At 40.9% G+C, this 15,045-nt stretch overlaps 1 protein-coding gene across 2 annotated transcripts in view; it reads left to right on the forward strand.

The window, feature by feature from the left end:
• Window positions 1–1,637, forward strand: part of LOC144372406 (uncharacterized) — a 65,845-nt gene extending 64,208 nt beyond the window's left edge. For both annotated transcript variants that reach the window (XM_078035796.1, XM_078035794.1), the window contains exon 6: window positions 1,266–1,637. In XM_078035796.1, coding sequence (XP_077891922.1) covers window positions 1,266–1,471 — 206 coding nt within the window. In that variant the 3' untranslated portion in view covers window positions 1,472–1,637. The remainder of the gene's footprint in view (window positions 1–1,265) is intronic.
• Window positions 1,638–15,045: the final 13,408 nt, after the last annotated feature.

Genomic DNA, 15,045 nt, shown 5'->3' on the forward strand with positions numbered 1-15,045 from the left:
CTGATAATAATGCCAGCACTTTTTCTTGGTTGGTTGGTTGGTTTTTGTGAGCCAAACACCACAGCAGCCATTATCCCAGCCTATGTATGCTGAATACCACCATCTCTACGAGTTCTAGAATCACTTGTCTCCTATCTTAACCTACTGTTAGGTTAGTAGAATCAATGGAAGAGGAAGTCTGTCTTGGGCCTTGGTAGCCTTAGCAATTCATAGCAGAGATCTTCACATCCAACCCAGAAGGGATGGAGAACAGGCTCTAGGTTAGAGGAGGGTGACAGGAAACACGTGTTCAGAGGAAGGAGAAGCGGGCTGTTGTATTCCCCCACTTGGGGTCATGGCACCACTGGACCATACACCATGTTGGAGGGAAGCATTCCCTTTGCTGGCCTTTGGAACCATTGTTCTCAGGAGGGCAGCATTTGGAATGTGGCCTCCATTCTCAGAAGCCTGGTTCACATGGAGGTGGGCTCCACCAATGCAGAAGCATGGCTCTAATGTGGTATTTGTGCTGGTCAGCCTGTCCTCACTGTGGCCATACTTGAGGAATCCTCAGCCTTTTCTCTGGGTTTCACAACTTTCTCTTTGGTTGTGTACTGAGGCTGTCCATAAAGCTCTAGTGTGTGGCAGTGGAGAGCTTCTCAGCCCTTGCCAAACAGGCATAGACTGGGAGAGAGAGAACAAGGCTGGGAGAGAGGGAGAGAGAGAAAGATGGAGAAGGAGGACCTCTACTTGGAGAATGAGGATTCAGTGGAGCCTACAGGAACAAGGCTTATTGCCCAGGGCGCACCCCTGTTTAGGTCTTCCTCCAACCATGCTCAACCTTTCTTCCAGTCCCTCCCACCTCCCAGTAGTGTATTCATCTTGAATGAGAATTTTATGTTGACACCAGAGCACTCACCATCCAATGCTTCCCTCCAAACCCACTCATGAAGATGGCTCATGTGTCGACTGAATCTTTGGCACAGGAGCCTTTTGTGGGAGATTTCAGATGCAAACCCTAGTGGTGTACTTTGGCAGATGCAAGAGGACCTGGGATGTTCTGGAGTCCAAAGCCTTTGGTAGGAACCGACATTAGGTCTGTGGAAGTGCTCTGCCTAGTTTTTCCTCAGGGAGGACTGTGGAGGCTGTCTTGTTGGTATTGGTGCTGAATTGGAGAGCTCTCAGGTGTGTGGCTCTGGCCTTTTCTGGCACAGGCTCTCAGATGTTGGGGTGTCCCAGAGAGCACCTACTGAGCCACCTTATTTTGTATACCCCTCTCTTTCCAGAGCTGAGGATTCCAGCGCAGGCCAACGTATTTTACGCAAAGAACCCTCACATAAAACCCAACTTTGTGCTGAGGAAAAGGAGCCTCTCCCAAAAGAATGATGAGTGGATCCAGCCTCAACCTCCCTCTCGTCCTACAAAGAAGGCTGCAGCCCTCCTGAGGATGCTTGCAAAACCATTCTGCTGCTGTGTGCCTGGGCAGGGCTGAGGCAGCCCAGGAATATTTACATTGATAATTATTTTCTTCAAAGTTTGTATCTATAGTTTGCCATTGTCCTTGACCTTGTTTAGTAACATAGTTGTTACTCTATCCTGTATTTGTTGTTTCCATTAATATATTATTATTTTAAAATATATATGTTTTTGTTTCCTGATCTACTGTGATGATTTGAGTATACTAAATGTAGCAGTGATTCCTAAAGGACACATCCAAACAAACAGGAAGGAATGTTTCCTTGTATTAGCAAGAAGTTTGGTTTTTAGGAGTTTGGCAGATGGCATTATCTGAGTCAGTTTTCCAATGGGGGCAATGAAGTATCGGCTATCTTGGTACAAATACAAACAAAGACACACTAGAACGCATACACACACACACACACACACACACTAGAGCACACACACTGACTGAGCGATAGATACACAGATGGAGTTGGTCTCTTCTGAAATTCTTTGGAGATGTGGTTCTGATTTCTCCCATTTTGGAGTATTTTCCATTGATAAGGTGTCTTGCAAATGAATTCCATGTCTGAAGAAGACATGCATGTGTACTTCACATGCCACTTTCTACATAACCAGAAGGTCATGTCATGTAATATTTTTCATGCAGCTGTGTTTTCACTGTGAACCATCCCATGAGGTCAGCTGTGGAATTCCACTGGTAGCATCACAAAGGAGATCCACTCTTTGGATTTGGGGATATTTCTGATTTTCTTGATTCAGATTGGAAATATATATATATATATATATATATATATATATATATACATACATACATACATATATATATGGTTTTTGATGAAAATTCTGCATTTGATGATAATGAATGCCATGCATCTAGGATTCTGTAGACTGCAGACAATGAATGGATGCCTACTGTTGTCTGGACTGGTCTGCAAAGTCCTGTAGCATCTGAGCATGTGTGAGGGCTGTACAGGTCTTGCCAAAAGTCCAGGTCTGATGATCCTGCACAAAGCTTAGCTAGTGGTCTCCAAAACAGCATAAGGGCCAAGGAGAAACACAGTTCCACACAGAAGTTGGGAAGCTACCTTATGAAGGTAATCATATGTATGGCATCCTCTTGTTAGGTCCCTTTTTCCATTGGGCCAGAACTGTTTTCTGAATGTGCTTGCTGAGAAGAGCTTGGAATTTTCTATCTGAAGCAGTTTATGCAAGCTGCTTCCACTTGCAGGAACAAAGTGTGTTCTCATTGACCACTTTGGGCTTTCCCTGGTTCAACTAGAGTGTGTCAGAAGCACTTGTAATGATTGGCATTCACGGTTTCACATTGAAGCCTCTGTGCCATCTGTCAACCACTGATGGCTGCAAGTGGGGAATGGAAGCCATTTGCTGCAAGCAGTTTCAACTTGCAAGACTAACTTTGTTGTAAGTAGGCACATGGTGTATTTTTCTGTGTGAGCTAGAAGAAAGAAAAATTGCTCCTTACAGGTGACAGGCATGCTTTCACATTGAAACCTCTGTGCCATTGATCAAAAACAGTTCACTCATTTGGGTACCTGCACTTCAAGTGTATATTGTAAACAAATGTGACAAGTGGATATCAGTGAGACTTTGGAGAACTGATCTTCTCAGCTGGTCCTCTTTCCTCCTGCAAGTTGGTGATCTCTTTCTGGTGCACTTTGTGTTTCATGCCTGAACTGTGCTCTGAATGTGCTTGATGAGAACAGCTTAGAAGTGCAGAAGTAAAACTGTTTGTGGAAGCAGCTTCAAGTAGCACAAGCTAACTTGTTCTCAGTGAGCACATGGGGATTTTTCCCAGGTTGAAGAAGTGTGAATGAGAATGGCTTCTCAGAGCTGGTAGGCATGTTTGCATTTGGCAAACTTTGCCATCTGTCACACACAGTTCCTTGCATGTAGAAACCTGCATTTCAAGTGTTCTCAGAAAGGTCCGATGAGTGGGTTTCCATGGAATTTTGTGGAGTTCATCTTTTCAGCAGTCCTCATTGCCTTCTCAAAATTGGTGATCCTGGGTGCAAGGCCTCTCTTGTCAGCCAACATTGTATTTTGGGCCTGACCTCGGTTCTGAATGTGCTTGCTGAGAGTAGTTTGGGAGTGCAAAAGTAAAGCAGTCTCTCAGCAGCTTCAACATTCAGGAGCTCATTTTATTCTCAGTGAGCACATTAGGGTTTGTCACTACTTAAACTAGCATGAAGAACCACCGCTTCTCAGAGGTGGCAGTTTCCCTTTGAAGTATTTGTACAATTGGTCAGTGTGAGTTCAATGCAGGCAGGCACTTGGATTTCAAGTGAATTCTGTGACAAACAATTGAGCAATGGATTTCAATCCACCTTGGGGAATTGCTCTTCCCAGTGGGCCCACAGTTCTCCAAGTTGCTGACCTAGGTCCAAGGGCACTCTTGCTAGCACTCTTTGCATATGGGCTGAAACTGTGCTCTGAGTGTGCTTCCTGAAAATATTTTGAAAGTGCAGCACAGAAGAATTTTGGCAAGCAGCTTCCACATTAGGAAATGACATTTTTCTCATCGTGCCCATTGAGCTTTGATCCTGGCTGAAGTATCCTTAAATCCAATGGCTTCTGAGAGCTAACAGGCACAGTTTTCATTGGAAACAACTGTGCTCTTGGTCAATGGTAAGTTGGTTGCTGTCAGGCACCTGCAGTTTCAATGAGTTTTTAGTAAAAGGAGACCAAGGGAATACAATGAAACCTGTGCAATTCATTTTCTAATCAATGTTGGTGATGCTAGACCAGAGTGGACTTTTGCAAGGATAATTTCTCATGTTTTTTGCAGGAAATGTGTTCTGAATTTGCATCCTTAGATGCATATGTAGGGGGAAAACAGAAAAATTTTGTGCACAAGTAGCTTTGTTCTCAGTGAACACATGGCGATTTTTCCCTGGTTGAACATGCAGGAAGCAGAACCTCTTGTCAGAGATGATGGTACCATTTCACTTGGAACCATCTATGCACTCAATAAAGCCGAGGTCATTGTAGTCAGGCTCATGCAATTTCAAGATAGTTTTTAGAATCCGTTTGAGGAATGGATTCCAAAGAATCATGGAGGAATTGAACCACCCATCAGACCTATCTGAGCAACTGCTCCAAGGTACAAGGGCTCTCCAGCTAGTGCACTTTGGATATTGAGCCTGCACTGCTCTCTGAATGTGCTCATTGAGAAGAGTGTGAAGTGCAGAAGAGAACCAGGGTGTGCAAACAGCTCTAGAGTGTGAAGTGCAGAAGAGAAGCAGGGTATGCAAACAGCTTCAATTGCAAGATGTAAAAGTGTTCCTAGAGAGCACATTGGGATTTGGGCTTGGTTGAACTAGTAGGATTTGGAACCCCTTCTTAGAGCCAGCAGTTCCGGGCTTTACTTAGAAGTTTCTGTGTCTTGTATATAGCAGAGTTTGTTGCTTGTGGGCCTTTCATTTCCAGTTAGTTTTCAAAAAAAATTGAGAAAAAGATTTCAATGAAACTCTGGGCCATTGATCTTGTCAACCGTCCAACTTTCCATGTGAATACTGGTGATGATGTTAGGTCCAAGGGCTCTCTGGGTAGCACAATTTGCACTTTGGGTGTAAAGTGTTGACTGAACTGCTGGCTGAGAAAAGCTTGGAAGTGCAGAATGGAAGCATTTTGTGTAGGCAGCTTCCAATTGAAGGAACGGTCTTGTTCTCTGTAAGCACATTGGGTTTTGTTTCTGGTTGAAGCTGCATGAAGCAGAACTGCTTCTCAGGGCCGGCACTCTCACTTTCTCTCTGAAGTATCTGTTCCATTAGAAATGCAGGTTCCCCTCATGAAGGCTCCTGCGTTTCTATTTTGTTTTCTGAGTAAGGGGGAACCATTGATTTCAGTGAAACATTGGCAAATGGATTTTCTTCAGAGGGCAGCTTTCCTCTTTAAAGTTGGTGATCAGAGCTACAAGGGCTCTCTTCTAGGTACACTTTTCCTATTGGGCCTGAAGTGGGTTCTGAATGTGCTTGCTCAGGAGAACTTTAGAAGTTCAGAAGTGAAGTGGTTCATGCAAGAGTGTCCACTTGCGGCAGCAAAGAGGGTTCCCAGTGAGCAATTTGTGGCTGTCCCTGTTTGAACTAGAGTGCCACAGAATGATGTGTAATAACTGGCAGACACAGTTTCACTTTGAAGCCCTTGTGCCATCAGTAAATGTGTTTGTTGCATGTGGGTCCCTGCATGTCATTTATCACTAAACTCATCCAAGTCCAGCAGAACACGAAGCTCACATATTGGCAAGGAAGGCTGTGCTTGAAAACATCTCAAGCCCTCACGGGTGTCTTCAGCTGAGAGTCTGTAGCATTTCCTCCTGGGGCCTCTTTTCCAGTGATGCTGCCACCCTGCCCTCACCAGCTTCCCTCCCTTTCCCATCTTTCTTCTCTCTGGTCCACTCCTCAGATCCCATCCTCCCTTCAATAGGGCCTCATCCAGGAAGCCTGCCCATGTGCCTCCCACTTGATTCAAACTTCTCCAGTGCACTTGTTGTCAAAGCAGGGAGTCTGAGGAGAGAGGGGCTCTCCTTTCTCCACATTGAAGTCTCTCAACAGGGAGGACTCTGCTCTGGAGAATGAATCTTCTAAATGTTATTGGGCTGGCTTTTGAAATCTCGTGTGGTTTGGCTAGATATAGAATTCTTCCATAAAATAAAGCATGATGTACACTTAGAGAGCATTTTCGCTTCCTTCAAGGTGAAGCAGAAGCCTGCATTCCCAGCTGCACAGAAGTGTCTGAGGGCCTTGTCTCCCTTAAAACCAAAGAAGAAAAACAGGTCATTAAACAGGCACATGGATTAGAGTACATGATCATTGATCCCTCCTCCCTGGAGCCTTCCACATGCCCATCTTCCACATTCACAGAGCAATGCTTGGCCATTCTCAAGACAGGGAGACCATGATGCTCACCACCAGGAAGTCAATAGGAACATGAACAGAGCAGCATGGATTGCAGAAGGTGGCACACCAAGGATCTGCAGCACAGCTGGTAGAACACAAGAGCTTAACTTCAGTATTGACTTTCTGCCACCTGCCAAGTATGATATTAGTGTCAAGCACAACATGCAGACATGCAAGTAGCAGGTGACACCCCACATCCATTCACAGAAGTGGGCAACATCTTCATTGGAACAAGGAAGTATCTTATCCTTACTCATAAAATTCATCAGGCACAAAGAATAAAATGGATGCATTTTATTCTTTGTGTCTCATTTCACTATTATGTAACTGTTGAAATTCCCTATTAAATAATACCTCCTCCAAAATAAAAAATATCTCAGACATGTATCAACTATTCAATGGATGACATTTTAAAAACTACAGCCTTTTAATATTTATGTATGCTATATCCTTGCCTAATGCTCCTTGAGAAAGGAGCACACAGAATTGGATCTTTGAAAATCTCACATTTGCTGATAAATATTACTGCCTATGTCAGGCATGGTGAAGTGAAAAGTGGGACTTTGGATACTCAAAGAACACAATGATGTGGGATTGGTGTCCCTGATTCATAGACAGTATGTGGTTTCTATGAAAGCCAGTGAGGGAGCAGGAGTAACGAAGCTCATTGAACAGATGACCTCAGGGGATACTGACGGATAGGCCAAATAAAGAACATGTTCCAGCTAACCATTGTTATTTGGGCTCCTGAGCCCAGACTGGCTGTTCAAAAAGGTGCAGACAGTCAGTGCTCACGTACAAAATGTCTACCATTTAAGAGTGGGTAATTTAAATGGCATCTAGTTACACATCTGAAAAAAAATGGAATGCCAACTTATGAATTTCATTCTAACAACAACAACAAAAAAAAGAAAAAACACTGACAATTGTGAGAGGCCATCCTCCTACGTGATTTGACTTACCTCCCTGGCAGGGTGAGAGACGCTCAAACACAGTTGTGTCAGAGCCATTCCCCACCCTTTCCAAGGTCCCAGGGCTTGTCCCTGCAGATGCCTCCTGGCCACTGACCTGAAGACCCAAACATTGTCCTTGACCTTGGGATTCTTCTCCCCCTTAACCTTCACTGGATGGGATTTTCCCTTGAATTGTTTATTCACCAATAAAAGCTCACTCCCTGGCGTGCTCTCCCTCTCTCCCTAGTTTTTTTTTTTATTGATTGTTCAAAACCTTACAAAGCTCTTGACATATCATATTTCATACATTAGATTCAAGTGGGTTATGAACTCCCATTTTTACCCCATATACAGATTGCAGAATCACATCGGTTACACATCCACATTTTTACATAATGCCCTATTAGTAACTGTTGTATTCTGCTACCTTTCCTATCCTCCACTATCCCCCTCCCCTCCCCTTCCATCTTCTCCCTCTACCCCATTTACTGTAATTCATTTCTCTCCTTGTTTATTTTCCCATTCCCCTCACAACCTCTTATATATAATTTTGTATAACAATGAGGGTCTCCCTCCATTTCCATGCAATTTCCCTTTTCTCTCCCTTTCCCTCCCACCTCATGTCTCTGTTTAATGTTAATCTTTTCTTCCTGCTCTTCCTCCCTGCTCTGTTCTTAGTTGCTCTTATTATATCAAAGAAGACATTTGGTATTTGTTTCTTAGAGATTGTCTAGCTTCACTAAGCATAATCTGCTCTAGTGCCATCCGTTTCCCTGCAAATTCCATGATTTTGTCATTTTTTAGTGCTGAGTAATACTCCATGGTGTATAAATGCCACATTTTTTAAATCCATTCATCTATTGAAGGGCATCTAAGTTGGTTCCACAGTCTAGCTATTGTGAATTGTGCTGCTATGAACATCTATGTGGCAGTATCCCTGTAGTACACTCTTTTAAGGTCTTCAGGGCATAGTCTGAGAAGGGCATTAGCTGGGTCAAATGGTGGTTTTATTCCTAGCTTTCCCAGGAATCTCTGTACTGCTTTCCAAATTGGCTGCACCAATTTGCAGTCCCACCAGCAATGTACAAGAGTAAATTTTTCCCCACATCCTCGCCAGCACTTGTTGTTGTTTGACTTCATAATGGCTGCCAATCTTACTCGAGTGAGATGGTATCTTAGGGTGGTTTTGATTTGCATTTCTCTGACTGGTAGCGATGGTGAGCATTTTTTCATGTACTTGTTGATTGATTGTATGTCCTCCTCTGAGAAGTGTCTATTCAGGTCCTTGGCCCATTTGTTGATTGGGTTATTTGTTTTCTTATTGCTTAACTTTTTGAGTTCTTTGTATACTCTGGATATTATGGCTCTATCTGAAGTGTGAGGAAGAAAGATTTGTTCCCAGGATGTAGGCTCCCTATTTACCTCTCTTATTGTTTCTCTTGCTGAGAAAAAACTTTTTAGTTTGAGTAAGTCCCATTTGTTGATTCTTGTTATTAACTCTTGTGCTACGGGGGTCCTATTAAGGAATTTGGAGCCCGACCCCACAATATGTAGATTGGAGCCAACTTTTTCTTCTATCAGACGCAGAGTCTCTGATTTGATATCAAGCTCCTTGATCCATTTTGAGTTAACTTTTGTGCATGGCGAGAGTAGGGGATTCAGTTTCATTTTGTTGCATATGGATTTCCAGTTTTCCCAATACCAGTTATTGAAGATGCTATCCTTCCTCCATTGCATGCTTTTAGCCCTTTTATCAAATATAAGATAGCTGTAACTTTGTGGATTAGTCTCTGTGTCCTCTATTCTGTACCATTGGTCCACCTGCCTGTTTTGGTACCAGTACCATGCTGTTTTTGTTACTATTGCTCTGTAGTACAGTTTGAAATCTGGTATCGCTATACCACCTGATTCACACTTCCTGCTTAGAATTGCTTTTGCTATTCTGGGTCTTTTATTTTTCTATATGAATTTCTTGATTGCTTTATCTATTTCTACAAGAAATGCCATTGGGATTTTGATTGGCATTGCATTAAACCTATAGAGAACTTTTGGTAATATCGCCATTTTGATGATGTTAGTTCTCCTATCCATGAACAGGGTATATTTTTCCATCTTCTAAGATCTTCTTCTACTTCTCTCTTTAGGGTTCTGTAGTTTTCATTGTATAAATCTTTCACCTCTTTTGTTAGGTTGATTCCCAAGTATTTTATTTTCTTTGAGGATATTTTGAATGGAGTGTTTTTCCTCATTTCTGTTTCAGAAGTTTTTTCGCTGATATACAGAAATGCCTTTGATTTATGCGTGTTGATTTTATATCCTGCCACTTTGCTGAATTCATTTATTAGTTCTAGTAGTTTTTTTGTAGACCCTTTTGGGTCTTCTAGGTATAGAATCATGTCATCTGCAAATAGTGATAATTTAAGTTCTTCTTTTCCTATTTTTATGCCTTTAATTTCTTCCATCTGTCTAATTGCTCTGGCCAGTGTTTCGAGAACTATATTGAATAGAAGTGGTGATAGAGGGCATCTCTGTCTTGTTCCAGATTTTAGAGGGAATGCCTTCAATTTTTCTCCATTCAGAATGATGCTAGCCTGAGGTTTAGCATAGATAGCTTTTACAATATCGAGGTAAGTTTCTGTTATCCCTAGTTTTTGTAATGTTTTGAACAAAAATGGATGCTGTACTTTGTTGAATGCTTTTTCTGCATCTATTGAGATAATCATATGGTTCTTATCTTTAAGTCTATTGATGTGGTGAATAACATTTATTGATTTCCGTATATTGAACCATCCTTGCATCCCAGGGATGAATCCTACTTGATCATGGTGCACAATTTTTTTGATGTGCCTTTGTATCTGATTCGCCAGAATTTTATTGATGATTTTTGTATCTAGGTTCATCAGAGATATTGGTCTGTAGTTTTTTTCTTTGAGGTGTCTTTGTCTGGTTTCGGAATCAGGGTGATGTTGGCCTCATAGAATGAATTTGGAAGAGCTCCCTCTTTTTCTATTTCCTGAAATAACTTGAAAAGTTTTGGTATTAATTCTTCTTTAAAGGTTTTGTAAAACTCCACTGTATACCCATCCGGTCCTGAGATTTTCTTGGTTGGTAGTCTTTTGATTGCTTCTTCTATTTCATCGATTGATATTGGTCTGTTCAAATTGTGTGTATCCTCCTGACTCAGTCTGGGCAAATCATATGACTTAAGAAATTTATTGACGTCTTCACTATCTTCTATTTTATTGGAATATAGGTTTTCAAAATAATTTCTAATTGTCTTCTGTATTTCTGAAGCATCTGTTGTGATATTGCCTTTTTCATTCTGTATGTTAGTAATTTGAGTTCTCTCTCTTCTTGTCTTTGTTAGCATGGCTAAGGGTCTGTTGATCTTATTCATTTTTTCGAAGAACCAACTTTTAGTTTTGTTAATTTTTTCAATAGTTTCATTGTTTCAATTTCGTTGATTTCCACTCTGATTTTAATTATTTCTTGCCTTCTGCTACATTTGCTGTTGTTTTGCTCTTCCATTTCTAGGGCTTTGAGATGAAGTGTGAGCTCATTTATTTGTTGGTTTTTCCTTTTTTTGAGGAATGACCTCCAGGCGATGAATTTCCCTCTTAAAACTGCTTTCATTGTGTCCCATAGATTCCGATATGTTGTGTCTGTATTTTCATTTATCTCTAAGAATTTTTTGATTTCCTCCTTTATGTCTTCTGTAACCCATTGATCATTCAGTAACATATTGTTCATTTTCCATGTAATGTAGGATTTTTCCTTCCTTCTTTTATCATTGATTTCCAGTTTCATTCCATTATGATCAGATAAAATGTATGATATTATCTCCACCCCTTTATATTTACTGAGGGTTGCCTTATGACATAATATATGGTCTATTTTTGAGAAGGATCCATGTGCTGCTGAGAAAAAAGTATATCCACTTGATGATGGTTGATATATTCTATATATGTCAATTAAGTCTAGGTTATTGATTGTGATATTGAGTTCTATACTTTCTTTATTCAACTTTTGTTTGGAGGATCTGTCCAATGGTGAGAGAGGTGTGTGAAGTCACCCATAATTATTGTGTTGTGGTTTATTTAATTCTTGAACTTGAGGAGAATTTGTTTTATGACCGTCAAAGCACCATTATTTGTTGCATAAATATTGATAATTGTTATGTCTTGTTGGTGAATGGTTCCTTTTAACAGTATAAAATGTCCTTCCTTATCCCTTTTGATTAACTTAGTCTTGAAGTCGATTTTATTCGATATGAGGATGGCCACCCCTGCTTGCTTACAAGGACCGTGTGCTTTGTATATTTTTTTCCCAACCTTTCACCTTCACCCTGTGTGTGTCTTTTCCAATCAGATGTCTCTCCTGGAGGCAGCATATTGTTGGATTTCTTTTTTTAATCCATGTTACCAGCCTATGTCACTTTATTGGAGAGTTTAAGCCATTAACGTTTATAGTTACTATTGATATATGGTTTGTACTTGCAGCCATGTTTGATTATTTATCTTTTTTTAAATTTTAGTTTGTTTCTCCATGATTAGCTTTCCCCCCGCCCTCTGTCTTTACAGAGGGACTTCCCACTGATGGTTTTGGTTATTGTTTTTCATTTCTTCCTCGTGTAGTGTTTTGCTCAAGACGCTTTGCAATGCTGGTTTTCTGGCTGCAAATTCTTTTAGCTTTTGTTTATCATGAAAGATTTTTATTTCGTTGTCATACCTGAAGCTTAATTTTGCTGGATATAGAATTCTTCATTGGCATCCATTGTCTTTCCGTGTTTGAAATACGTTGTTCCAGGATCTTCTCGCTTTCAGCGTCTATGATGAAAAATCCGTTGTTAACCCTATTGGTTTACCCCTGAATGTAATCTGCCTCCTTTCTCTTGTAGCTTTTAATATTTTCTCTTTGTTCTGTATATTGGATATCTTCATAACAATGTGTCTTGGTGTTGGTCTACTGTGATTTTGTATGCTCGGTGTCCTGTATGCATCTACAATTTGTATATCCATTTTCTTTTTTATTTCTGGAAAGTTTTCTGTAATTATTTCATTCAGCAGGTTACTCATTCCCTTGGTTTGAATCTCTATACCTTCCTCTATCCCGATGACTCTTAAATTTGTTTTTTTTTTTATGTTATCCCATATCTCTTGGATGTTTTACTCGTGATTTTTTTACCAGCCTTTCTGAGTTGGCTAGACTCTTTTCAAGATGATATATTTTGTCTTCATTATCTGACGTTCTGGCTTCTACTTGCTCCAATCTGTTGTTGATACTCTCATTTGAGTTTTTAATTTGGTTTATAATTTCCTTCATTTCTAGAATTAATGTTTGATTTTTTTATAATCTCTATCGCCTGATAAAGATGCTTAACTTCTTCTTTTATCTGTTTATGTAATTCATTTTCAATGTGTTCTTTCACTGTTTGAATTTGCTGTCTCGTATCCTCTTTAAGGTTCCATTCCATCTGTCTAAGGTATTCCTTGAGTTCTTTATATGACCATTTTTCAGATGACTCTAGGTCCTCCTGAATATTTAGGCTGTCCTGCATTGTTTGTACTACTTTTCTTCCTTGCTTTTTCATGCTGCACATGTTACTTCTTGTTCTGTTTGACTGCTGAGTTACTGTTTACTCCTATAAATTTATTTGATGCTTGGGAGGAAAGGTATTAGAAGGGAAGGGAAGAAGTCACTAAAGAGAATGAGAGTAAGCAGGTAGAATTCAAGGAAGGGGGAATAAGAAAATTGAAAAGAAATGAAAAGACAAAAGAAAAAAATAGAAAAGAAAAAAGAAAAAATTTTAAATAATAATAGTAATAAAAAATGAAAATTAAAATTTAAAAAATTAAATTAAATTAAAAATTTTTTTTAAAAATTTTTAAAAAAATTAATAAATGCAGTCTTAGAGTTTAATTAACTTCTCTTCCAGTAGGTGGAGCTGTGCCCACTGGGTCAAGCTTCTCCTCTCAATAGGTGGGAACCAATCACTGTGCAGCAGCTCTTCCTCCTAGACTGGGCGGGTCTCCAATCCTGAGTGTCTAGGGCCTTCTCTTGTGTGTAGTCACTTCCCCACTTTTTCTCAAGCCAGGACCCACTCACAGGTGACGCTCACCACAATACTGGCTACACGCCAGGTCTGCTGCTCCTTGGAGCCCTGTTTTCATGAACGCCTGGGCACACTCTCCCTGTTTGCCATTCCCTCAGACCATAAGTTTGTGGAGTTTGGGGTGGAGAATCCCCAGCGAATTTGCTTGCCCTCCGGTAGCCACACCCCCGGTAGCTGGTGCAGGAGACCTCAGTTGTCAGCACTGGTGGGAGCAGTAGCCGGGAGTTCCACGCCTCGAGTCTGGCTATTGCGTTCATGGGAGAGTTGGAAGGGGCCCTTAAGGTTTCCCTGCTGCGTGGAGATGGCTAGGGGATTACACACCTGTAGCCACAGGTTTCAATGAAGTTTCTCCTCTACCACGTTCTGGTGAAGTCAGTTCTCTGCCATGGTGGTATCCCATGCAAATGGTGACATTTCATTTTCTCTGCCTGGTGACCACTGCCACAGGTGGGTCCTGACTGTCTCTCCCAAGCCCCAATTCAATCCTGTGGCCACTGCCTATGAAGGCTCAGTTGGCATTTACCTCCGTAAGTTCATGAGGGCCCACCAGTTGTTTCCGTGGGATTGTTAGTGCTGAGTCACAGCAGTTTGTCTGAGAGAAGCAGGCAAATGGGAGGGAGCTTGAATTCAGCCGATCCGGGCTCGATGTGTGTTCTGAGAGGCCCAGACTGCTCGTCCCAGTTCCACGTCAGCTCAGCATTGCCTAGTGATCCTGAGCAAACACCATTTAGACAGATTATGACTCCCTATGCCCACACAGCTGAAGAGGTCAGAGACTTGATCTCTCCGCGCCCGCCGCCATGTTGCCGTTTCTTCTCTCCCTAGTTTCTTGTGTAAACCTCACCACCACATTAGGTGGCCAGAAGCGGAAGCTAGGAGAAGCCGTTTTAGAGCTGTGTGAAAGGTAATTAGAGTCTTTTCTCTTTAATTTAAAACTCACTAGCAATTTCTTATGAACCTAACCTTCTTTCATGAAGTTCGCACTGGTCGTGAGGCAGAGACAATGAGACATATAAAGATAAAATCTTGTCTTCACCAGGACGCCCAGAAATTGGTTTTATTTGGCTAATGCAAATATCTTTCAATAGAACTTTTGATTTCTGAATGAACCCATTCAATTTTATAATGTACAGATCATAAGGTTTTCTTTACAGAATATTCTCTTCTTAAAGCCTCACATAGAAAATGTCTCACAGGACATAGGAGGGGAATGACACAAAGGATGAGAGAATGGCTGGAACCGATCTCAAATGTGCCCATGTAGCCTAAAGTTTGAAGGTGTCTAATTGTAGTCTAAAAGAATTATGAATCTATTTGATCCATTATTAATAAATATCACCACTTTACCACTTGAACCAAATCACAGAAAACTGGAAACAGGTGATCATTTGCTTTGATACCTTTACTTCCATTTCATTACCCAGAGATGATCAACTCTATACTTCAAGTGATGCAGATTTATTATAGAATGCCTAAGATCCTGAGGATTTATTTTGCCTCAGCCCATGGTATTGCTTCATTATTTTATTATTTTGTAAGTAATAAAATGTAACTTCATGTTGGATGATATATTTAAGCCAGGAAAATATCATCCAACATTGTTCTTCCCAAAACATTAGCC

Source organism: Ictidomys tridecemlineatus, unplaced genomic scaffold, assembly GCF_052094955.1.
Source record: "Ictidomys tridecemlineatus isolate mIctTri1 unplaced genomic scaffold, mIctTri1.hap1 Scaffold_1016, whole genome shotgun sequence".
NCBI lineage: Eukaryota > Metazoa > Chordata > Mammalia > Rodentia > Sciuridae > Ictidomys > Ictidomys tridecemlineatus.